This window comes from Pelophylax lessonae, assembly GCF_965119305.1.
Source record: "Pelophylax lessonae genome assembly, chromosome: 4".
Classification (NCBI taxonomy): domain Eukaryota; kingdom Metazoa; phylum Chordata; class Amphibia; order Anura; family Ranidae; genus Pelophylax; species Pelophylax lessonae.
Genome location: NC_138771.1, coordinates 479,728,136 through 479,753,677, shown reverse-complemented (window position 1 = coordinate 479,753,677; position 25,542 = coordinate 479,728,136). Strand labels below are relative to the sequence as shown.

The following is a 25,542-nucleotide window of genomic DNA, read 5'->3' as shown; positions in this document are numbered from 1 at the left end:
TGCTCTCCATCATGAAACATTCCCCACACCAAGCAAGGGGAGAGGAAAGGAGGGAAGCCAGCAGCATTGTGGGGTGGGGGAAGCCAACAAGGGGGGGGGGGGAGCCCGAGCAGTAGGGGGTATTGGCACAGCACATAATAATTAGGGTGTACCCATGCACACCTGGCACACCCCCTATGCATAGATCAAGTTACCTGCAGAATAGGTCTAATATGACCTTTAATGTCCAAAAACAGGCGTTTATTGGGCAATGTATACACATCGCTTACCATAGCACAGCTTGTTCATAAAGTCATTTCCCAGCAGGGAAAAAGGTGGCAGGTCTTCAAAAAGTTGCAGCTTTGTGATCTTGTTGCTAGCAGATGGCCCAGCTAGGATGAATAATTCATCCTCGTCATAGCGGGATCCAACTCCAATTGGGAAAACAGATATTCCTGGATAAAAAAAAAGAAGTGAGGGATAATTTCAGACCTGTGGTTTTACATGACAAACAAGCCCAAACAATACATGCATAATTTTGATCAGTTTTATCTCATTGCTGTTTTGACTAATGGCACTTTGCAAGCAACAAGCTTATGATTACTGTATAGTAAGCATTTAACTCAAGCTGGATAAAACATTTTATTTATGAAAATATGGTAGAGTGTTGCTAAAGCCAGATTTCTTTTTTGTTTTGAATGTGTGGAAGGGTTAGAATTCCTGTCTGTGTGAGGGTTGCCACGCTTTCTTCAAGCCAAACCTAAACACTTTAGTGGCCCACAGCAATTTTTTTTTTTTTAAAGGGGAACAATGTGGACTTTGGTGTAAAGGGGAACTCTGATATAAGAGGGTTTCTGCTCACCAAAGCCCATACCTACATCATAGTTCCCAGCATTACCTCTTAAACCAGGGTTCCCAAAGCCCTCTTTACATCAGGGTCCGCAGAGCACCCCTTATATCTGAGCCCCCCTTATCTTAGTGTACTTACTCGCTAGGAGGCAGGAGAGAGACGGGAAGGAGGGGCATAGGAGACTTCAGTCACATACAGTGGAGGACAATGGAGGCTCAGGCATCAGAACCTTTCATCCACGATGTATCTTCCGGCTGCTAGGCTTCAAATATCCCGCCCACACATCCCTTTTCTGAGACACAGCACACCGAGGTTTGGAGTGTGGACAAGCAGACACAGAGGGGTAGAGGCAGGAGGAGCAGATTGAGCCTCAACACTCAGCTTAGACAACTAAAGCCAGCCCTCCAGATGGTTGGAAACCCTAGCGATTAGGGCGTGCCCAAGCACGCCCAGCCCCTGTGCACGCCTATGCACTGGGTGGTTATGGTACTCAGTTACTTGGGGAGCCAGTGAGCCACAGTCCGGTCTGAATAATGTGTCCAGGTTTCAGATGGTCTGAAACCTGTACAGATGATTCAAAAACCCAGAATGTCTAGGTGGCAACCCTAGTCTGTGTCCAATCTTTCAGTGTGTATATATGCAGGAAAAAGTTGGGGAACATGAGATAAGAAAAGATCCACTGTCTTTCGAGCCCTAGAATAAACTATCTGAAGGAAAATCCCCACCATGCCTCATCATATTAAAAAGCCTTTAAACCCTACAGACTGTAGAATGGTTATGTCCACCACCAGGGGCTGACTGGCAACTTTCAGCCCAGGGGGCAAGTACAAACCAGAGGCCCATGGCGCAGAGACTCTCCCTCTTCCAGGCCTTCTCCTGACCCCTATTCCAGGCAAAAGCTCCGCTCCAAGTACTCTCTACTTACCGACCGAATCCGGGTTCCCGACCTGGCCATCAGCAGGCAGTTGGAGGGAACTGGGACAGCTCGGTCGGGGCTGCCTAGGGGAGGAGAGTCTCTAGTGGGGCATGGAAATGGCCTCTGCTCAGAAACAGTTTACACCATCCATGGTGGGGGGGGGGGGGGACTTCTGCGCTCTGTCCTTGTCTTCATCTTACACTCAGTAGTTCAGCAGTGTGGACATTTTACTTCTCTATACCAGGAATCCTTTAGGCATGTCTGTGGCAGGTCTTTAGGGGGCATCAGAGAGGCCTGGAGGGCAATTGCCCCCCTGCCCCCTGGCCCAGTCCTCCCCTGTCCACCACTGACCAACATAAAATCTAAAGGAATCTGAGGAACGGGTTGGGAGCTGCAAATCAATTCTGACTTTTTTACTGCAGATGTAGGAATAATTCCTTTGTTAAGAAGTAAAAGAAAGAGGTCAGAATATTACTGTTTGCTGTAGCCAAGCTGGCTGCATTATTAACTTGATCATCTGATTTGTCAGCAACAAGGATAATTGCAATCTTAGACGAGAGAGGTCTTGCTCCATGAGATTCCGAAATGACACTCTGGACTGCATAGTGCAATGCATCACCTATAGAATATACAAAGAAAGAAAGAAAATGATTTGATAAAAATGTTTTTAAATGCAATTTCCACTACTTTGTTGATAACTATGATCATTCACTATGTTTTAAATCCTATAATTATTTGAAAGAAAAATACAAAAAGTAAAATGCAGTTTTAGTTCCCCCTTTGTTTTAGCTTGATATGGATATTGTGTGCTCAAAATATTAGTAAGGTAAGTTTAATAGGTTAGGTGGGTAGAGTTAAATAGTGGTGAGGTGTTTTAATTAGGACATTTACTGTAAAGTAAAAGAAAGCAAAAATAAAATGCTGACGATGAACATCAGGAGGATGGCTCTAAGCTTCAGTGATGATGGTGGCCCAAAATGGTGTTAAAGTCATGTACATGTCCCAAGTATGCGCTATCTGCCCCACATGATGTTCTCACAACCTCACCCACACTCTTATCACTTTGTCAGTGGCAATCCTAACCATTACCTGCAAGCTCATCCCCCTTAATCTCAACCCTCCATAACTATCGTGCTCGTGCATCCCCTTCCTCCTGCTCTCACCACAGTACCTGACCTCTAATCTTACTTCACCGCTCTTACTACTGCACCTGCAGGACACCCATCTCACACTCTTTTCACTGTGCCACCTCAACATTCCCCAGTTTTTATACTACTGCAACTGCACATCCATTCCCCATTCCTACAACTCCGTTTGCAGGCCATCTCACCGTGCATGCCACCCACCCTATACTCTCATAGGTTTTACCACTGTTTTCGCCTATCACTTTAACCATCATGCCTGCACACCACCCCCCTTCCAAAATGCAGTATATGTTCTCATTAATGTATTTGAGAAAAAGGTATCACACTTTTTCCACAATTTGGAGCTAACAATTATAGGAATTAATCCAATACAAAAATGACAGCCAACATTCATGCAGCCCCCATTCATCCAATCAGTTTTATTATAAGAGTCCATTCACACTGGCACGACTTGTCAGGCAAATTCGTCAGCCTGAAAAGTCGTGCACCGTCGCTCCCACTGTGTAGTACAGGAGCCGTTCTAATAGGAGCGACACAAGTCGCTCCGACTTAGAAAAAGGGTCCTGTACTACTTCGGGTCGACCTGGAGGCGACTTGCATTGACTTCCATTATGTGAAGTCCGTGCAAGTCGCGCCGAAGTCGCGCTGCACGCGACTTCACAGGTCGCCCCCGAAGTCGGAGCGACCTAATGTGAATGGGGGCTTAGACCCCTATGTATAAATGCATATGAAAATAAAATGAAATTACAAAAATGTGTGAGCAATCAATTGAAGCAACATTGAATGAAAAAAAAAAATCTAATAAACTCATAAATGTCTCTATCAAAGAAAACAGAGACATGTATGAGAAAAATAGAGATATTTATGAGTTTATTAGATTTTTTTTATTTTGATGTTGGATCGACTAATTGCTCACACATTTTTGACGTTTCATTTTTATTTATTTTCATATGCATTTATGTAAATATAATTGATGAAATATGGGTTTGATTTTACACTAGAGGACAAATAGTGCCAAACCTTGTGATAATCAATTTTTCAGTGAACATATATGAGGGTCTTTATAGGTGGGGGCTGCTTAGAGGTTTTTAAATAAGAATAGATCAGTATAGCAGCCCACAAGACTCATGTTTTTAGACCCATATGTATATTATGAAGAACCAAGCCACAGGCATTTTAGCACGTTATTACATCTGCAAAAAGCCTAGAGTGAGGGTGTTTGAAAGTACAGTAGCTCTCCTGCATAAAAGACAGACAATGGGTGGGTTCCATGAGCTGGTAGGGTGTGCTTTACTCTACCTTCAGGCTCCATTCACACCTGAGCGTATTGTTTTTTTAAGGCGTTTTTACATCTAACAAAAACGCTGGTAATCTGCCAAAAAAGAAGCTCATGTACTTTTTTGAGCTGCAGGCGTTTTGCTTCAGGCGACAGAACGCTCAGATGTGAACAGGGGCCATTGAAATGAATGGGAATTTGCTTGTTGGGCGTTTTGAGACTTCAGAGATGAGCATTTTACGAGCTGAAATACGCTCAGGTAAGAACAGGGCCATAGTCTCAAAGTGTTAATTGATACAATAAGTTTGCAGGGCACAGGACAAGGCTGCAATATACCTGAAAATTGTCAACTGAAGGTCTGTAGTGTGATCAAACCTCAATATAGAATGAACCTAGTAATAGTCACTGAGAGTAAACCATCCTATCACAATCATCTGTAGGTTTAGCTGTTTGCCTGGAGTTCAGCTTAAAAAAATCTACCACTTTAACTTATTTTATTTTCTACCAAAAGGTGTCATGGAAAAAAAAAATAAGCTGCACAAAACATGTAAATCAATTTAATTTTGCATTTCAGTCATTTGCCAACCCATTAAATCTTTCTTACAGATGTTTTACACTTGGAATCCTCTTTGTGCTTCATAAAACTGAATGAGACTCTTTAATGACATGTTTTAAATTAATATATATTACTTTGGCTTTGGGAAACCAGCTTAATACATAAAAATGCACTTTTTAAGCATTACAGAATTCCAATATCTCAGAAGAGTATTGCTGCTGCTGTTAGTAAACTTGCCAATAGATAATGGAATGCTGATTTTCGTCTCTTGCTAAAGAATGTCCCTTGCTCCTAATTGGCGGCATTATATAGATACCATGATCTACAGATTACTTTGTAATAACAAGTTATAAGGCTGTTAAAGGGAAACTATAATGGGCTTAAGTTTTCAAAATTTATAAACGGATGTGTTATAACCCTTTTTTTAGTTACTTGTATAAAATCTCTTTTTTACAATGTAAACATTTATTGCAGGGTGGATCCATGGCACTTTATTCCTAAAAAGCACAGCACAGCTTGTAAGGTTTTTGGCAGACTATGGTAATTTAATTTTTTAGATGATGTCAATTCTTCCAGGGGGACAGTGGCCTTTCTTTAAGACAATTAGGTCTATTTGTAGCACAACAGATGTAAGAGAGCATGTGGAGAACAGGTTTTGTGGAAGCTGTACCCAAAAAATACAAGCAAACGACAAAAGACTGGGAGAAGTATCTTTGTGTGGAGGTAGCCATTTTGGTAGAGACAGGGCTTTGCTTCGTCATATTTAGGCTGCCTCCCTACCTGTGCCTAGGCACACATGTTCTGCAGTGTGAAATCCTAGGCACTGCTGTCCTCTGAATCCAAGTCTCACCAGATTTGGAGTGAGATTTGGTATTATCAACAATGTGGGGCACAATGTTAACCTTGCTGGAGAGGAAGCTGTACCTGCGGGCCTGCAATGCAAGGATCCCTATGTTTCTGCTTCATTCATGCTGTGATTCTGTGCTTCCTTCATCTCTTCTGCACACGTAGGGGAATAATCAGGAAGCATCAGCAGTGGTGGAGGAAGCACAGATCTACAGAATGGATGAAGCAGAAGCATGGAGTTCCTTGCAATGAAGGACCACAGGTATTTAATCTACTTCAGCAAGAAAAACATTGAGCAGCACAGTACTGAAATCATCAAATCTCACTTAAAATCTGGTGAGATTTTGAGCCAGAGGACAGCAGTGCCTTAGATCATTTCACACAGCAGAACAGTCCTTTAAATCAAAGTCTCACCAAATTTGGAGTGAGATTTGGTATTACCAACAAGGTCCGGCACAATGTTAACCTTGCGTGAGTGGAAGCTGTACCTGCGGGCCTGCAATGCAAGGATCCCTATGCTTTCGCTTCACCCATACTGTGGATCTGTGCTTCCTTCACCTCTTGTGCACATGTAAGGGAATATTCAAGACGAATCAGGAGAGGTGGAGGAAGCACAGATCTACAGAATGGATGAAGCAGAAGCATGTAGATCCCTGCAATGCAGGCCAACAGGTATAGCATCTACTCCATCAAGAAGAAAATTGAGCAGCACAGTACTGACATTATCAAATCTAACTACAAATCTTGTGAGATTTGGAGCCAGAGGACAGCAGTTCCTTGGATGATTTCACACTGCAGAACAGGAGAGCCTACACACAGGAAGTGCACTGCTAAGTTTCAGGAAGAATTTAAAGCAGGTTTCCGGGCACAGAAACATTTTTTCAATGAACATACCCCGGGACAGTCAGGGCTAGTACATTCCACAATGGCTAGCCTCTGATTTGTCCCGGTTCGCACTTACCTGCAAGAAGAAATACTTACTTATAAAATTTCTTCCACAGCGTTGCCATCTCTGTTGTGGGCAGCTGAATCCAGCGCGATCCTCTTCTGCGTCCTCTTCCGCGTCTTCTTCTCCCAGAATGCGCCTTCACCGGCCCCTCTCGTCACTTCCGGTGCGGCGCCGCATTCCTACACAGCTTCTGGGCATGCCCAGAAGCTGTTTAGCAGGGAGTGCGGCGTTGCACCGGAAGTGACGAGCGGGGCCGGTGCCGTCGCATTGATTCCTGGGAGCGATGATGTTCAGCTCCCAGGAATCATTGCAAACCGGAAGTGACGGCGCGGACCGCGGCCACAGAGGGAGGAAGTGGAAAATAGGTGAGTATTTCTATCTACAATTACAAGGTAAGTAAAAAAAAAATAACCCTAACTATCCAATTCCTTTTCATGGGAAGCAAAGCAAGCGGATGGGCACAAAATCGATTAGGTCGATTTTGTGCCCGGAACTCCGCTTTAAGGCAAAAGATAGATTTTTCATGGAACTGTTCAGAAACAATTAACATTTCTATATTGTTCTTGTAAGATTGTAAATCCTCACTTTTGGAGTTCCAGTCCACTTAAATACCATCTGTTAGTTGTAAGTGGTAAGTATCATTATTTATAAGCAATATTTCATATTTATTTAAAAAAATTAAAATTTTGTACGTAGCCTCTTGCCTACATAAAGCATATTTAGGGAGGCAAAGAGGTTGGGTTTTAACTCCCACATGCTGCACATATGCATCCAAGGTTTCTGTGTTGAGAGTGCAGAACACACCCCCAGCATAGTGACTGAACTGCCATAGACAATTCCTGGTCTCTAGTAATGACTGTTTGACCATTGTGACAGCCAGCCAAGTGTTTGGGCAGTCCTTTACGGCCTCTTGGGCACAAAAACCCAGGTAAAGTGATGACAGGGTACTATATAAATCTCAGGGTAACTTTCTGGACAGCTCAACTCTATACTCAGTGAAAGTGAGAGTATCACAGAGGAAATTCCCCAGTGCAGATTACTCGGCCTGGACAATTAAATTCGGTACAGGTGGGTTGTGTTTGATATTCTCTTTATTGAACAAAAATGCTTACCAATTTTGCTAGGTCCGATGTCCATTTTCTGCATAGCATCCACCATCTTTATTAAGCCTTCCTTGTTCTGGGGGTCTGTCCATGCAATGTCCAGCTGAGGTATCGATCCATACTGAAGAACAGCCACCTGGGTTGCTTCAGGTCCTTTCAATAAAAATAAAAATAATGAAATAAAGAAACACACAACTGGAAAAAAAAAAACACTCAAAAACATAACCATAAACTCAAAAAATAAAATTAAAGTGACATGCAGTCTGGTTTCTAATTATTTAAACTGGCCAAAGTTATAGAAAATAGTTAGTGAGCATAGCCATCCTAGGGCAGGAAGCATGTTATTTGCAAGATAACCAAATTCAAATAATATTAAATAAATAATGCTAAATAATAAAGGGTAAAAATCCTGAAAATGTTAAAACAAATGCAGCCACATCATCTAAGGACTGGTAAGCTTCAATGTATTACATTTTTTGTAGTTGGGTTTGGATATGCCTTAAGTTGACTCACTGTGCTGTAACCCCTATGTATTAAATAGTAAGTTTGGTGGATATGTTTGGTTTAATTTTAATCCAGAGCTTTTGTCATCTCCAGTTGTGTCTGCTCCATTTTGGCATAAGATAGCCACACACTCAAGAGTTGCTAATTTAGCAAGTAACAGTTGGCAAATCTGCAGAATACAGTAGCAACTGGCCAGAGAGGGATCACTTTGATGAAGTTGACTAGCTTGAACATGTACAGTATTGCAATATATGTGAATCAAGAATCCCCATTTCTATGCAGGAGTTTGCTATAGGTAAGGGTTAGTAGGTGGCCTACTTAGTATCTCATGTGTTGTATATATGAAGCTATTTAGAACCTGAACACTCACATCTCCATTTTTACTGCACATTGCAAGCTGGTAAATAAAAAAGGGCAGGGATGCCTGAAGTTGCTGGATGACTGGCTATACGTTTATGCTTACTGCGCTGTAACCCCTTTGTATTATATATTGAATAGTTTAGTAGTTTATTTGGGGATCCATCTTGTTACTTGTATAGATAACAATTTTTACCTGCTGGTGCTGTCCATCCTCCTAAACCTTGTGTATACAGTATCTCACAAAAGTGAGTACACCCCTCACATTTTTGTAAATTGTTTATTATATCTTTTCACGTGACAACACTGAAGAAATGTAAAGTGTGTGTACAGCTTGTATAACATTGTAAATTTTATGTCCCCTCAAAATAACTCAACACACAGCCAATTATGTCTAAACCGCTGGCAACAAAAGTGAGTACACCCATAAGTGACTATGTCTAAATTGGGCAAAAAAGTATCAATATTTTGTGTGGCCATCATTATTTTCCATCACTGCCTTAACCCTCTTGGGCATGGAGTTCACCAGAGCTTCATAGGTTGCCCCTGGAGTCCTCTTCCACTCCTCAATGATGACATCACAGAGCTGGTGGATGTTAGAGACCTTGCACTCCTCCACCTTCGGTTTGAGGATGCCCCACAGATGCTCAATAGGGTTTAGGTCTGGAGACATGCTTGGCCAGTCCATCACCTTTACCCTCAGCTTCTTTAGCAAGGCAGTCGTCGTATTGGAGGTGTGTTTGGGGTTGTTATCATGTTGAAATACTGCCCAGCAGCCCAGACACGCGTACTCTACAACATATTATTTTTAAATCTATATATGGTAATGCCAATGCCAGTCTTACCAATATGTGCCTTGGAAATAAAGTTCTTGACAAAAGTTTTCATAAATTCAAACTCTGTTTGCTTGATGTTAATGCTGCTGTCCATTAAGAATATCACATCCATGGGTCTCATACATGGCACTAGAACAGCAAAGAAAAAAGGAAACATTTAAGCACATATTTTAAAACAAAGCATAATGGACAATATTTGAAGTAGAATTATGGCCTCCCATTATATATACTGTATGCTACAGCGCTTAGTTATAAGTCCATCTGCATGAAATTCTTTTTCACATGAGCCTATCTGCTGGCTCACAATCCGTGGTGGATCACTCTGTCAGCAGTGGCTGGCCCAAGGTTAGCAGGTTATTAGTGGGTAATATGCCGACTTCTGCAAGCCTGTTTGAAGAGAGATTTTACACTGAAATCTAGCTTTACTGCAATGCTAGGTAGTATCAACTCGTGAAGGCGTCCTGTTTTTTGCCATTCCACAACAATGTGTATGGGGTTGTCCCGCAGCCATTCCCTGGTTTTGACAGGCAGCTTACACAAGTTAAAAAGGCATCTTAACCATCAGAAGCAACTTGACATAAGCAGTGCAGTGTAGTTAGGAATGCAAAGACCTGTTAAAAAAAACTCTCAACAAACAAATGACCCAACATAAGAGGTTAAACTGTGCAGACCAGGACTAAGAAGTCTTAATACATTTATTATCACTCATGTTTTTTTACATTTTTTCAGTTCCAGATGGGACAAAGTACACATAGTAGTCTGTCCCATCTTCCTAGATGCTCTGTAACACTGGCTTTGATGTTGGACAGAGAGCCTGCCACCTGACACCCCAGTTAGCAAGAAGACGGCTGCTTTGATAGCGAGCGCCAGTCTCAAGCTCCCAGATTTCATGATACCATAGATTTGGATCATGTCGTTAGAAACTGGTGACTTCATAAACTTTCATACCACCCATCCTGTTCTTGGATGATCAACATCTGACTTGACACATTCCATGGTGGTTGAATTATTGTGACTTAGTTGGGTTGCTATAAATGATGGGCTATATTCCTAAAACTCACAACTGAGGAAACTACTTGGATGAACAGTGAAACCTCTTCAACATTACAAAACAAGTGCAGCTGAATGAAACTACTACTTTCTACTACATGCATTGGTTTACCTATTTCTGGAGGGGAAGAGGTTCTCTGTGTACTTTAAGCTCTTGGGCTGAAATATGCTTAAAAAACAAAGTACATTTCATATAATTCCGCATACACTATATTGCCAAAAGTATTGGGACACCTGCCTTTACACGCACATGACCTTTAATGGCATCCCAGTCTTAGTCCATAGAGTTCAATATTGAGTTGGCCCACCTTTTGCAGCTATAACAGCTTCAACTCTTCTGGGAAGGCTGTCCACAAGGTTTAGGAGTGTGTCTATGGGAATGTTTCAAAATTCTTCTAGAAGCGCAACTGTGACGTTAGGCACTGACAGTCTCTGCCCTAATTCATCCCAAAGGTGTTTAATCGGGTTGAGGTCCAGGCCAGTCAAGTTCCTCCACCCCAAACTTGCTCATCCATGTCTTTATGGACCTTGCTTTGTGCACTGATCCAAATATTTTGGTGGAGGGGGGATTATGGTGTGGGGTTGTTTTCAGGGGCTAGGCTTGGCCCCTTAGTTCCAGTGAAGGGAACTTTTTAAGCATCAGTATACCAAGACATTTTGGACAATTTCATGCTCCCAACTTTGTGGGAACAGTTTGGGGATGGCCCCTTCCTGTTCCAACATGACTGTGCACCAGTGCACAAAGCGAGGTCCATGAAGACATAGATGAGAAAGTTTACGGTGGATGAACTTGACTGGCATGCACCCCAATACCAATAGAACACCTTTGGAATGAATTTGAGCGGAGACTGCGAGCCAGGCCTTCTCGTCCAACATCACTGCCGGACCTCACAAATGCGTTTCTGGCAGAATGGTCAAACATTCCCATTGGCACACTTCTAAACTTTTTGGACAGCCTTCCCAGAAGAGTTGAAGCTGTTATAGCTGCAAAGGGTGGGCCAAATCAATATTGAACCCTACAGACTAAGACTGGCATGCCATTAAAGTTCATATGCATGTAAAGGCAGGTGTCCCAATACTTTGGTAATATAGTGTGTGCATATAGTGCAATAAACAAATACAATAGTAGAAAATGACATGTAGGACTGTACCTGGGGTTATTTTGCGGGTGGTAGGTAAGGTTGGTGGAACAGGTTCAGCAACAGAGTTAACCACTTGCTTGGTTATGTTACGAAGCTGGTCGTATCTTTTCAGGTATAAGGTGTGTTCAAAGATGTCAAATTCTGGTATAGGCTGACCGATCATGATAGGAGTAACAGTCATGTTCCCAGGTTTTTTTATTGTATCAGTAGGAGAGCTGGATTGTATCATGTAGACAAGATTAGGGACTTGGCTGGAGCTTTCATAGCCTTTTCTGAACATCTCATGGCTTATATATTGCAAGACTTGTCCTGTATTGGTAGCATTTCCACCTCTGTATCTAATCTGTTTGATCTTCTGAATCATGTCCTCTTTTGTTTCTCTTCCTGTAAACCTGTATTCCAATGTTATTGTGTATGAATACTGGATAATAGTAATATATATGACTTCTTTACTCATATCCATTTCCCGAATCAGGTTCTCAAGGAAAATTAATGTCTGGGTAAAATTTTCCTTTGTGATGCTGTTAGAAGTTTCGATTAAGAAGAATAATTCTTTGCCAGGAGGTAGCGGTGCAGGAGTCGAAGGTGCAATTGACTCTTTGGTTGGAGTAGAGGGTGTGGGAGTTTTCTTTGGTGGCTCTGGTACTAAACCACACAAATAATCAATGATCTCATCTTTGTAGCTAGGTAAGTCTTTGACATTTGGCACTATAAATGGTTTGTTGTGAATTGATTTACTTTGAATCAATTTGACTTCTTCGATGTTGGCATTAGGGCCTATGGCAACCGGAATTACAGTGATTTTACGCTTTAGTACAGCTTTCATTAAGCTCCCTATGCTCTTTTGGTTTTTGCTGGCTGTCAGTAACATAATCATTTTTGGAGCGTTGTCCCTTGGAGCTTCTGGAAAAACGTAGTGAGAAGCATACTTAAGAGCCTCAAAAGTTGAAGCTGTGGAACTTCCATAGTACTTCATGTTTTTCACTTTAGCAACCATATCAGTAAGTTTTAATTTATCTTTGAGATGAAATAATTTTGGTGTGTACAGAGAATAATACTGGACTAAAGAAACACGGATGCGCTTTTGAGAGATCCGGATTTTCTCCAGGATACTGACAATGAAGTCCTTCACAATTTCAAATTCAGCTTCAGACAGTTTTGAGGAACCATCTACCAGGAAAACCAAGTCCATAGCTTTCTCACAGTTATAAGTTCCTGGCGCTGCTGTAGCTTCCTCCTCCTCCTCCTCTTCCTCCTCAGGAGGAGTCTCCTGAGTCAAGGTAGGACTGGGTGTTGTTGGTATGTGGTCTATCAGACAAGGAATACACTGTAGAGTCTGATCTTGACAATGGCTAGAGACATATAAATTAGAATATTCAGACAGGTTTTAGTGATACATGCTCTTATTCATCAAAACAGTTCCAAATGCAAAGAATAATAATTGTACTAACCAATTAGAATCTATGTTGTACTGGTTTGCCATCAGTAATAAAAATGAGTAAGGGCTCTTTCACACGGCTGCTCCGTGTGTCCGTATATCACCCCATCCGTTTGCGGGTGATATACGGACATAATGCTTGTCAATGGGATTGTGGATGTCAGCGGATGACAATCCGCTGACACCGATTTGCGTCCTTTCAGTTCTGTTCTGTTTTTTGGAACGGAACAGAACCCTATTTTTCTTCTGTTAAAAAAACGGAAAGGATGCAAAATCGGATGTCAGCGGTGTCATCCACTGACATCCGCAATCCCCATAGACATACATTATGTCCGCATATCATCCGCAAACGGATGGGATGATATGCGGACATACGGAGCGGATGACACGAGTGTCATCCGTGTCCGTCAAAAAATTAAAAAAAAAAGTGCTGCAGCAGAAGAAGAAATCGGAGTGGCCTTGTGAAAGAGCCCTAATAGGAATGATCCAAATATAGCTCACGTTTCCCTGCAATTTCAATGCAAATTTGCCTCTTTGATTAAATGCTTTGAAATCCTTGAAGGTTTTTGGTACAATGAGCTTTAAATGGCTGCTCTTTCCATTTATCCTGAACATATTCATGTGCAAAAAATTGACCCTCACAAAGATCATTTCATTTTTTTTATAGAAAGAAAAAAATTTGGCACAAAAAAATGGTATAACAAATAAAAGTAGCTGTAAACAAATATTGATCAAATAAGCCCAAGTAATGGAAAGCAAAAATAAAAATATGCAGCATCGTGTTTTTTCTTTTTTTTTTTTAAACAAATGTCACATAATTTCTCCTAATTTATTTTTGTGTTTGTTTTTTTGCTACCAGCTTCCCTTATTGGGGTGATTTTTTCCTAACTTCCTGTTTGCAAGACTACCTATCACCAGAAATGAAAGTGAGGAAAAAAAACTCCCAAGTGGTATCACAGATAGAAATTAAATCTGATAGAGGTTAATCCTTCCCAACTCTATTAAAAATACATGTTTTTTGTGACGGTTGTGTCCCTTGATCAAATTTCTGCCCAGGTGCTGGCAGTTGGTAGACAGTTGATTCCCAGGAAGTGAAAGGAAATTTCCCCAAAGCAGACAAAAACAGAAAAATTACGATGGTTAAATTCCACAAATTTGCCTTTTGAATACATGAGTAGATAAGGAGAGTAGCAGATATAGTTCTTCTATGAAAAATAAGGCTGGGCCCCATACAGAAGCCTCAAACATTACCATTGCTGACAGCTTTTGGAGTCATCTTGGTTCAGGAAAACTATTTTTCCATGTGGGATGTGGCGACCACCGACCACACATACTGGACAGTCTTTCGGATCAATACATGACTCTGATACTTCATTTAGAATTTTACCTGAGGGGAACAAGATAATAATGACACTGAACAGACACTCATTCTGGAAATACACAGTACCTAAGCTCTGTTATCTCTGCAACCAGATAAAAATCTTACAACAATACCTGTATCTACAGATTAATTCCGCTTTGTTTTCCTCAATGGCCTTGCTGAAAGTAATCTGAATCAAAACAGTACCATGGTACCATGGGAGAGGTGGTCAAAGGTCAAATTGCTTTTGTTTCCTTTCCATAACTTATATGGATCCAAAGAAATAAGGTGCATAGGGGTTAATTTACTAAAACTGGGGAGTGCAAAGTGTGGTGCAGCTCTTCCAGGTTTTTTTTTGTCAAAGCTTAACTGAATTAGCTGAAGTTAGAAGCTGATTGGCTACCATGCACCGCTGCACTTGATTTTGCACTCTCCAGATTTTGTAATCAAACTCAGAAATGTATTCAAAACTATTTCCGTAAAACTATTACTATGTTACTTTAAATTGTTTCTTTACTAATGAGTTGTTTCTTCACATGCCCTTTGCCTTTAGCTTTACCCTAACCATAAAACTGGCTTCTGATGCACAGGGTGTAATTTTTAACTTGGTGGTCCTGTCACCACCCTCCGGCTTGATATAATCAATTGGAAATTCAAAGAGGCTGGATGAAAAATTGTCAGCCGTACAGCAGGTGCATCCAATTAGATGTAGCCAATAAATCGGGTATGCAGTGGAGGGATATTCGGCCATCTATGCTGTATAGCATTTATGGAGGCATCTATTAGCTATTATTGATTGAGCCTGCAGTCCAAGTGAAAAAAAAAAAAAAAAATCTATGGCCAGCTTTAGGCTGATGCTTTTACTTAACCCTACCCTCACAAAAACTCTAAATCTTAAACTAACCCCTAAAATTAACTTTAAACACTTAGTGGTCTATTTATAGCAGTGAATGTGATTTTTCACCCTGTATTTTCTGGTGATAAAAAATAAATCACTGTAATTTAAAAGATTAACCAAAAAAATGTACCCACACAGAATGTTTATTGAATGTCAGATTTAGTGCTCTTTGACCTTTCCTTAAGACTTAAACCTAAGCTGGCCATACACTAGAAAATTTTCTAGAGAAAGTTTTGTAGCACCCTCCAGCCTAGTGTGCTAGAGTTAGGTGTTTTCTTTGGTAAGTGTAGGTAAATTTGTGCAGGCTTGGCTAGCAGCCAAGGCTGTTTGTGTTTTTCTGGGTCAGGGTTTGAGTAACTCAGGGAGGGGTGGTATGACTCACAGGCAGCATCTCTGAGACCTCCCCCTACTTCTAGAAACAAGCAGAAGCTTCTAGAAGGATGGGAGTGGAGGGGAGGAGGAGCTGCCTGGTGTGTACTGAGGGCTCTGACCAATCCCCAACAGATGGGTTGGCAGTGTGCAGGCCCCCTCAAATATTCAGGGTCAGCCCAGCTGGGGGAGTGTGAGTTTGGGTGGAAGATGGAGATGGAGTGTTAGGCTGTCGGAGGCCTTTAAGAGTAGCCCCCTAGTCTTGGGGGGTGAACTCAGGCCTGGGCCTGGGTGCAGAAGGAACCCCTTCTCATGACACATGGAGGCATGGGAGTAAGGAGAGGACAGCAGGAGGACACTGCTAGGCAAATCTCCACAGGAGGGCTGGTGAGTGTCAGGCTCCATTTACACCTGAGCGTATAATTTTCAGGTGTTTTTTTGGGCGTTTTCCAGGCGTTTTTTCAGGCATTTTTTGCTGGTATTGGAGGCAGGCATTGACATCTTACAAAAATGCTTGTAATCTGCCAAAAAATAAGCTCATGTACTGTACTTTTTTAAGCTTCAGGCATTTAGCTTCAGGCAACAAAATTCTCAGATGTGAACAGGGGCCATTGATATGAATGGGATTTTACTTGTTGGGCATTTTGAGATTTCTGAAATGAGCGTTTTACGAGCTGAAAAGCGCTCAGGTGTGAACAAGGCCTTACAGTCAGAAGACTGGGAAGCATTCCTGAAGGGACTGGGTGCAAGCTGTCTGGGATGGATGCAGAGTCAGTCTGGGAGGACTGTGGAGAAGTGACCAGAAGGGCTAGTGAAAGGGGCAGCTGCAGCCAGGCAGACACGCAGTGCTTGAAGAGGTGGTACTGGGATCAGTAGCCATAGGAATAGGACAGCTAGGACCAAAGGCCTCTTTTTCTGCTACACTACCAAAAGGGGCCCACGGTCCCTGCCTGCAAAGGCATTTGCTGTGGATTTGACGGAGACTGTGTTGGATCAATGTGTCAGTGCTAGCTGGTCCTGGGAGATGTAGTTGTACAAGCAATATCATGCTGGAGGTAGAAGAGGAGTAGTGTGTATATACTGGATGTATATAGTTTGTGTCCCTTAAGATTTTCTTGTTGATCAAGGGGGCATCCCAATATAACCCTATCCCCATCCAAGTTAAATTCCCCTTATAAAATACAGAACCCATAGCTGCAAGGACTGATTCCTAGCTCAAGAGTGTGTGGAAAATGTATGTGCTTGGCTGTGCAGGGTAGGAGATACCCATATTCACCAGTGGCTCCTACGGGGGTAGCACTACAGTTTGATTGAACATTTGTACAGAAATTCTCAGTACATTTGATAACTTGAAAAATGTTGTTCAATTCAAAAGTAGTTCAAAATTCCAAAGACTTTCCAAATCAAAAATCCAATTCGTTGTTAAAATTGTGTTGTTCTCGTCACTGCCGTTGAAAATAAACAATGATTTTACCCACACAAATTATTAGAAAATTAAAATAACATTCTTAAAGAAGTTGTAAAGTCAGAAGGTTTTTTTATCTTAATGCCTTCTTTGCCTGTCCATCGCTGATGTCCACTATTGTCTCAGCCGTCTGAGATTCTCCATCCTGACTGGCTGAGACACTAGCCAATCAGGAGAGAGAGGGGGCAGGGTCGGGTCGGGGCTCTTTGTCTGAATTGATACAGGGAGCTGTTACTTGGCTCGGGTGCCCCCATAGCAAGTTGCTTGATGTTGGGGCACTGAACAGGAAGAAGGGGCCAGGGGAGCCGAAGACGAACCCGAGAAGAGGAGGATCCAGGCTGCTCTGTGCAAATCCACTGCACAGAGGAGGTAAGTATAACATGTTTGTTATTTTTATAGAAAAAAAAATGAGACTTTACATTCGCTTTAAACAAAAAAGTTAGACATAATTCTACTAGTGTGTGATCAGCTTTAACATAACCCTGAAACTTAAAGTGATTGTAAACGTTCAAAATTTTTTTTAAAATAATAAACATGTCATACTTACCTGCTCTATGCAATGGTTTTGCACAGAGCACCCCTGATCCTCCTCTTCTTGGGTCCCCCGCCAGCGCTCCTGGCTCCTACGAGGAGGGTGGGTACGCGTCAATATATCGGCAATATCGGTCACCACCAAGGTGACGGATATTGCCGATATTTTGGGAAAGTGCATGTACCGGAGTAATTCCTGCAGCTAGAGGCATCACCCCAGTACCGGCGTCCATAGCCGACGGTCGGCTGTCTTGTAATGACAACCAATGCGGCTGAGAAGCCGCTCGGCTTTCATTACAAGGAGCGGGAGGGGACATTCCATGGCTTGCCCAGGTTTCCCGTCCCGGGCAACCAGCCTGCACGGCCGCTGAAGACCTGATCAAAGCGCATTCGGCTCTGATTGGGTCTCCATGCAAAAGCTGGAAATGATGTCATGAGTGACATTACTTCCGAGTATCGGTATCGGCAACGAAAAACCGATATCGGTCAATCACTAGTTGGGTGTCCTACATGTGTGGATGTTACTGTATTATGTAAAGCTATTAGAACAGTTTTTTACATTTTAGAATGGGGTGCCTGGAGACTGTCCATAATTTTAAAGGGTGCCTTGAGATTGTCTATAATTTTGCCTTGACTGGAAAAGGTTGAGAAACACTGGGATAACTAACTTTAGCTGCCTTCCTGAATCAATAAATGCCCCTGATTCAGATCAACAAATCAACCTGCTTCAGTGTTTTGTTGAACATATGACACTATACAGGAGGAGCAAAAATCTTTTCTTCCAGTATGTTGGGGAACCTATGAGTACTTGCAAGGCTTTTGTATATGCTTATAATTACTTTCTAAACTCTATCGATGTATAGCTGCTCTAAATATGCTTGTGCAAAATGTAAAAATTGGAAAAATATGCAAGTTATTCTTTTTTTTTTTTTTTAAATTGTATTAAAAGGAGGAAATAAAAGAGTTAGATAACCAGTAAAAGCATTCCTTCCCCACCCTATAAAAAGTTATTCGCAAATACTTATGGATGTTGGAATGTGTTTTCAGAAGTCGCAGCCAGCAATATTTATCCATTCTATTAAACAGCCATCTGTTCGGCTGTTACAAATTATTTCATACGGTTTCCTTCAACTGTTGCTGATAATGGGGCAGCTTGCGAGCAGAACATTTGCATAGTGTTTCCACTGTTCGAGATCCTTATCTTAGATGTTCAACCAAATGAGAACAAGCAATGAAGTAGCCAGCATGTCATTTAGGATTCAACCTTTATTCTGGCAACAGGGGGGACTGGGACTCATTCATCATGGTGTTAAAGGGACAGTCCACCAAAAAAGGGACATTGCTTTATTAAGGTGGAGTTTAGGGGGCTGCCACGCCTGCGTGTTACATCTCTTGGAAACGGTTGTCAAGAGCTCTGGGCAACAGATTTTGACTTTGTTCTTGCACACGTAGGTGTGGTGTAACTAACCTGCATCTACTAAAGCTTGAAGATTCTCTTTTGCATTAACAGTTTGTTTCAGAGATAGGCAGCTTTCAGCATATTCTTGCAGTTAGAGTTATTAGATAGATTCTGTTGTATAAGTTCTTTTTAAAGCTGAAGAATTAAAAGGCAGTTATGTATTGTGAGACAAGTACTGGGACAGGGTTTCTCAACCAGGGTTCCATGGAACACTAGGGTTCCTTCTGAGGTTTCTAGGGGTTCCTTGAGCAATAGGCAATTTCTGCATCTCAGATAAGTTCCCACTGACACCATTGTTCCTTTTAGCTTTCTGTAAGGGGGTAATTCTGCCCAATGATGACAAGAGTAAGGAGCATTCTTCCCACTGACTGTCACACTAATATGTCATGAGTTGTTGACTTTTAATTTTTAGCAGGGGTTCCCCCGAGACCAGAAATTTATTTTTAGGGTTCCTCTGTGTTGAAATGGTTGAGAAAGGCTGTACTGGGATGACAATAAGAGGAGGGGGGAGAGATAAAAGAGGAGACGAGGGGTGATAAGTGAGACCAGTAGAGAGAAGGGAGGAGAAGAGGTCAGATAGTTGAGAAAAGAAGAGAGAGAGGAGGGTAGAGGGAAAGGGAGAAGGGAGGTGGAAGAAAGTTAGAAAAGAGAGAGGAAAGAGAAGAATTGAAGATGGGATGAAAAGGGAAATAAGGTGCGAGTCAACGATCACCTGTCGGATGCCTTCTCTGTGTCGAATGGCACACGCCAGGGCTGCCCCTTATCCCCCCTCATTTTTATCCTTACCCTAGAACCCTTACTTCGCAAGCTCAATTCGAACCCGGACATTAGTGGCGTGACTGTAGGAGCCAAGTCCTATTTCTTACACGACCAGCTACCACTTTGCCAAACCTCCTGAAGGACCTGGACATGTTCCAAGCACTTTCAAACCTCAAGATAAATTACGCGAAGTCTGAGGCACTGAATGTTTCCCTACCGGCGCACCTTCAATCTTTCTGCCAACAAAACTTCCCTTTCCGGTGGGACTCTCAGGGCATCACATATCTGGGTATCCAGATCCCTGCCAAGCTATCCGACCTATATACAAAGAACTTCACCTCCATCCTCATAGAAGTCAAGTCTGATTTGACTAAATGGGAGCGTAGGTATTCTTCAATTACGTGCAAATTAGAAACTTCCTACTACATACCGATGACCTCAATGCCTGGCATAGGGACAATACCCCCTTTGAGGACCTTTGCGCTCGTACAACACCCCAACGTCACTTAATCTCCGGCTTATACTCCCTCCTCTCGCCGAGACTTCCCCCTAGGATCACACGTCTCTGTGATCATTGGGAAGAGGACCTCGCCATCTCACTTAGTTGTGAGGACTGGGATAGGATTTTCACCCACATGCACAAGGGCTCCAGGAAAGTGTATGTGCAAGAAAGTGGTTTTAAAATCTTTTCCAAATGGTATAGGACCCCAGATACTCTACACAAGTTTTTGTCGGATGCCTCCCCCATGTGTTGGTGGTGTAACAGTCACACCGGTACCCTGCTCCACATTTGGTGGGACTGCCCTCTTATAAAACCCTTCTGGCAGGAGGTCCATTCCCTTATCAGGCACATCACTACCTACTCCCCAGTCTTCTCCCCGGCTCAATACCTTCTCCACCACACGTCCATACCACAAAAAGCTTACAAAACAATTGTTGACCCTTCACCTCAATAATGCAGCGAGAATGTGCGTTCCGTGTCGTTGGCTCTCTCCCTCCCCTCCCACTGTTGCGGACTGGCTCCGTAGAGTGGGGAGGGTGGCAGGGATGGAAGACCTGACCCACCAAGCCCACGATTCCCCTGACAAATTTTACACCACTTGGGCCACTTGGCTCCACTTTTCCCTCTCCTCCGAATACAGTGAATTAATGGGAGCATCAGGCTAACCGGCTGCGTCCTTTCCTTTTATTCACAGAAGTGACGGGCTCATCCGGCTCTTCACCTCCCCCCCTTCTCCCCCCCTTTTTTTTTTTCTTTCCCTCTTTTCTTCTCTTTCTCTCTTTTCTTTTTCCTCATCTCCCATCAGTGTGTCCCTGTCTCGTCGCCCCTATGTCCTACCCTTCTACCTTTCCCCCACCTCCTGTAGTACTGTAGTACCAGGGTATTAGGAGAAACCAGTTAACCACATGCACCTACCTTTTACCCGCCCTCCCCGGCTAACTTTTCTGTATCACCCCCCCTCCCCCGCTCATTATGTTCCTAAGTTGGTCCTCTTTCAGTCCCCTCAGGCGCATGCTCTGGGGCCCTGGGCACAGTGTGTTCCCCTTGGGGGTGCCTGACCCCCTGTTCATGTGCCCGGGGCCCCCCCTTGGTTCCAGTCGCATGGACCACTTTTCGACCACGATTTGGCCAAGGGGATCCAAGGTATAATTTTTCTTCTGGGCGTTCAGTTACCCGCAGTTCAGACCCTTACTGGTACTCAAATGCTTTTTATAATGCACAAACCGTCCTATTCCTTGTTTGTTTGTTTTTTGTTGCTTGCTCTTGTGTTTTCCCCAATTGAACATCACCGATTTACTCGCTATGAGCTACTTGTCATTTGGTACTTGTTATTGTTCCAACTACCGATGTTTGTTTACACATTATCTTGGTTTTTATACACTCTTTGTAACCTTACTTGTATGCTTATAAAAGTTTTCAATAAAGTGTTTATTTAAAAAAAAAAAAAAAAAAGAAAAGGGAAATAAGAGAGGGAGGGAAAGAGAAAAGCAAGAGCAGAAAGCAAGAGTTAAGAGAAAACAGAAGTGTCACAGTTACTGTCTTAAGAACAACCTATGCCCTTCAAGCTGTTCAAGTTGCAGCCTCTCTCAAGTTGCACCTATGTTCTATGCCTATTTCCTGTTGATCTGTGCAAAACAACTTTTAAAATCTCTGGCAACTACATAAGGTCTTTTTAAGTCTCTTACACTTCCCCTGGTTTTTCTTACTGAGAAGTGCTGCTGGGCACTTCCTCTGTGGTCATGTCCCAGAAATGTATTTAGACCTGGTCATTGCACTTGGGATTTGCCTAAGCAAAGACCTCTCTGAGTATCTATTCCCAGGGTCTACTACCTGAGATTTCTCTTCCAATGCTGATACTTGTTTAGAACTTCTGCCTGTTCCTTGACTATCCTTGTTATCTGTCTGCCCTGGCATTTTGCCTGTTCCTTGTTATCCACCTGCCCTGACCGTTTGCTTGTTTGACCTTGCCTGCCAATTTTGTACTATGTATCATCACTGACCACTGTCAGCTGTTGCTTATGACTAAGCACAGTATTCTTGTGTGAAATGCGTTAATCATGTATACCTGCTACTGTCTGGTGTGTATCACTTTGCTATTTCAATAAATGGACTCAGGCTAAGGCATGGTGTGCAGCCATTTCTTTCTTTGAAACCTGATCTTGGAAACGAGCCGGGGCTAGCACCCATACGTGGAGACTAATCAAGCCTAATTACTTCACCTGGAGAGTCATCCCTCTTGTTTCTTTAATGCCAACTCTAAATTTATAACTGAGAGCCACAACTTGGGAGCCAGAGAGAGAGATGATGATGTCCTTTAAAGTGCAACAGCATCCAGGCTGTGGTCATTAAAGTTTTAACATATTCTTAAGCAGTAAATGAGCTTTAAAACATACCCTCACTGACCTCTCTAGCTGCTTGTACTGTAAAGTAATTCATTATCAAATCTCACAACAAAGACTCTAAAGGTGGTTTATAACAGGTAGGAAACATCTGCTGTGTCACTATGTTTACATCTGAAGGATGGCAAAGAAGTTGTTTTAATGTCTTCGTTCTGAACTTTGAAGGTGATTTTCCCCTCAATACCTATAGTGAGCCGAATGAGGGCTTGTTTTACAGTGCTTTTAGTAATTTTGCAATATGCAATTTTTTTCTTTTCATATTATGCTGATAATAGGTTACAATTTGATTTGCTATTTAGAACACGTGCACAGCCTAATGAAGCTGAGAAGGAACTCAACTCTCCCTCTCTCCCTCTCCTGTTTATAAAGCTGAAAATAAAGATTTACTTAGAAAAAGGCAGTGCTGGGCTTTCTTATCAAATTGCACATACACAGCTGGATAACTTATATGAGGGAACCGGCTCCATCCCAGCCTCCCAGTTGAAACATGTTTAAATTTATTTTTTTTAAATAAGCTGTCACCATGTCTTATTAGAATGCTCTCATGTTCTGCAAACTGTAAGTATCATAGAATCATTCAGTCTTAAATGTTAATTTGGTAATAACGTTTTTACAACATTAATGAAAAAATACATAAAAGATACATTTATACCATAGAAATAATTGTATTTTCGGAATACCCGACCAAATCTCCCTGCACTATGCAACAGTGCAAAAATGAAAAACTTACCGGGTGGACAGTGTGCTTGGCACCCTTCAACACACTTCAGAGGGCAGTTTGAGGGCTCAGGATGTTGACAGGTTGATGGGCAAGCTGGTGCACAACTGTTATATCTCCATTCACATACATACTCCAGTCCATTTTCATTCTTCTCTTCACAACTCTGAGCTGTACACGGAGGAAAGAAAATACTTACAAGCCTGGCACACCATCCTTGTGCACTGCATATAAAACATCATGAGATCATACATTTATCCTATGACAGTTCCAAATTTGTGAAACGTTTCCTGATACAATGCCAACATTTTGGTAGACTTTCATATGAGCACGTCACAAACACATATAGATTTTAGGGAGATCTCCTCTCATTTCCTTTCTTGGTGACACAAGGACAAGAAATGCAGGGTGCAGATGGGGCAGGAGAAAAAGAAAGCAATAAAGCTTGACACATTGGCTAACACCAATACACAATCCCCTGAATAAGTTTTATATATATATACAATATCTCACAAAAGTGAGTACATCCCTCATATTTTTCTAAATATTTTATTATATCTTTTCATGTGACAACACTGAAGAAATGACACTTTGCTACAATGTAAAGTAGTGATTGTACAACTTGTATAACAGTGTAAATTTGCTGTCCCCTCAAAATAACTCAACACACAGCCATTATTGTCTAAACCGCTGGCAACAAAAGTGAGTACACTCCTAAGTGAAAATGACCAAATTGGGCCCAATTAGCCATTCCCCCCAGTGTCATGTGACTCGTTAGTGTTACATGGTCTCAGGTGTGAATGGCAAGCAGGTGTTTTAAATTTGGTGTTATCGCGCTCACTCTCTCATGCTGGTCATTGGAAGTTCAAAATGGCACCTCATGGCAAAGACCTCTCTAAAGAGTTCTGAAAAAAAGAATTGTTGCTCTTCATAAAGATGGCCTAGGCTATAAGAAGATTGCGAAGACTCTGAAACTGAGCTGCAGCACAGTGTCCAAGACCACACAGCGGTTTAACAGGACAGGTTACACTCAGAACAGGCCTCGCCATGGTCGACCAAAGTAGTTGAGTGCAAGTGCTTAGCGTCATATCAAGAGGTTGTCTTTGGGAAATAGACGTATGAGTGCTGCCAGCATTGTTGCAGAGGTTGAAGGGGTGGGGGGTCAGCCTGTCAGTGCTCAGATCATACGCCGCACACTGCATCAAACTAGTCTTCATGGCTGTTGTTCCAGAAGGAAGTCTCTTCTAAAGATGATGCAAAGAAAGCCTGCAAACAGTTTGCTGAGGATAAGCAGACAAAGGACATGGATTACTGGAACCATGTCCTTGGGTCTGATGAGACCAAGATAAACATATTTGGTTCATATGGTGCCAAACCTGAGTGACAGCAACCAGGTGAGGAGTACAAAGACAAATGTGTCTTGCCCAGAGTCAAGCATGGTGGTGGGAGTGTCATGGTCTGGGGCTGCATGAGTGCTGCTGGCACTGGGGAGCTACAGTTCATTGAGGGAACCATGAATGCCAACATGTACTATGACATACTGAAGCAGAGCATGATCCCCTCCCTTTGGAGACTGGGCGGCAGGACAGTATTCCAACATTATAATGACCCCAAACACACCTCCAATACCACCACTGCCTTGCTAAAGAAGCTGAGGGTAAAGGCGATGGACTGGCCAAGTATGTCTCCAGACCTAAACCCTATTGAGCTTCTGTGGGCCATCCTCGAATGGAAGGTGGAGAAGCTCAAGGTCTCTTACATCCACTAGCTCCGTGATGTCATCATGGAGGAGTCGAAGAGGACAGTGGCAACCTGTGAAGCTCTAGTGAACTCCATGCCCAAGAGGGTTAAGGCAGTGCTGGAAAATAATGGTGGCCACACAAAATTTTTACTTTGGGGTGTACTTACTTTTGTTGCCAGCAGTTTAGACATTAATGGCTGTGTGTCGAGATATTTTGAGGGGATAGTAAATTTACACTGTTATACAAGCTGTACACTCACTACTTTACATTGTAGCAAAGTGTCATTTCTTCAGTGTTGTCACATGAAAAGATATAATAAAATATTTACAAAAATGTGAGGGGTGTACTCACTTTTGTGAGATACTGTGTATATATATATATATATATATATAT

General features: G+C 42.3%; 1 protein-coding gene across 1 annotated transcript in view; it reads right to left on the bottom strand.

Moving 5' to 3' along the window:
• Window positions 1-25,542, bottom strand: part of VWF (von Willebrand factor) — a 276,575-nt gene that overhangs the window by 128,913 nt on the left and 122,120 nt on the right. The window contains exons 26-32 of the mRNA XM_082255011.1: window positions 23,420-23,578; window positions 14,199-14,334; window positions 11,519-12,861; window positions 9,327-9,446; window positions 7,630-7,773; window positions 2,221-2,364; window positions 270-434 (exon numbers count right to left, since the gene is read on the bottom strand). Coding sequence (XP_082111137.1) covers window positions 270-434; window positions 2,221-2,364; window positions 7,630-7,773; window positions 9,327-9,446; window positions 11,519-12,861; window positions 14,199-14,334; window positions 23,420-23,578 — 2,211 coding nt within the window. The remainder of the gene's footprint in view (window positions 1-269; window positions 435-2,220; window positions 2,365-7,629; window positions 7,774-9,326; window positions 9,447-11,518; window positions 12,862-14,198; window positions 14,335-23,419; window positions 23,579-25,542) is intronic.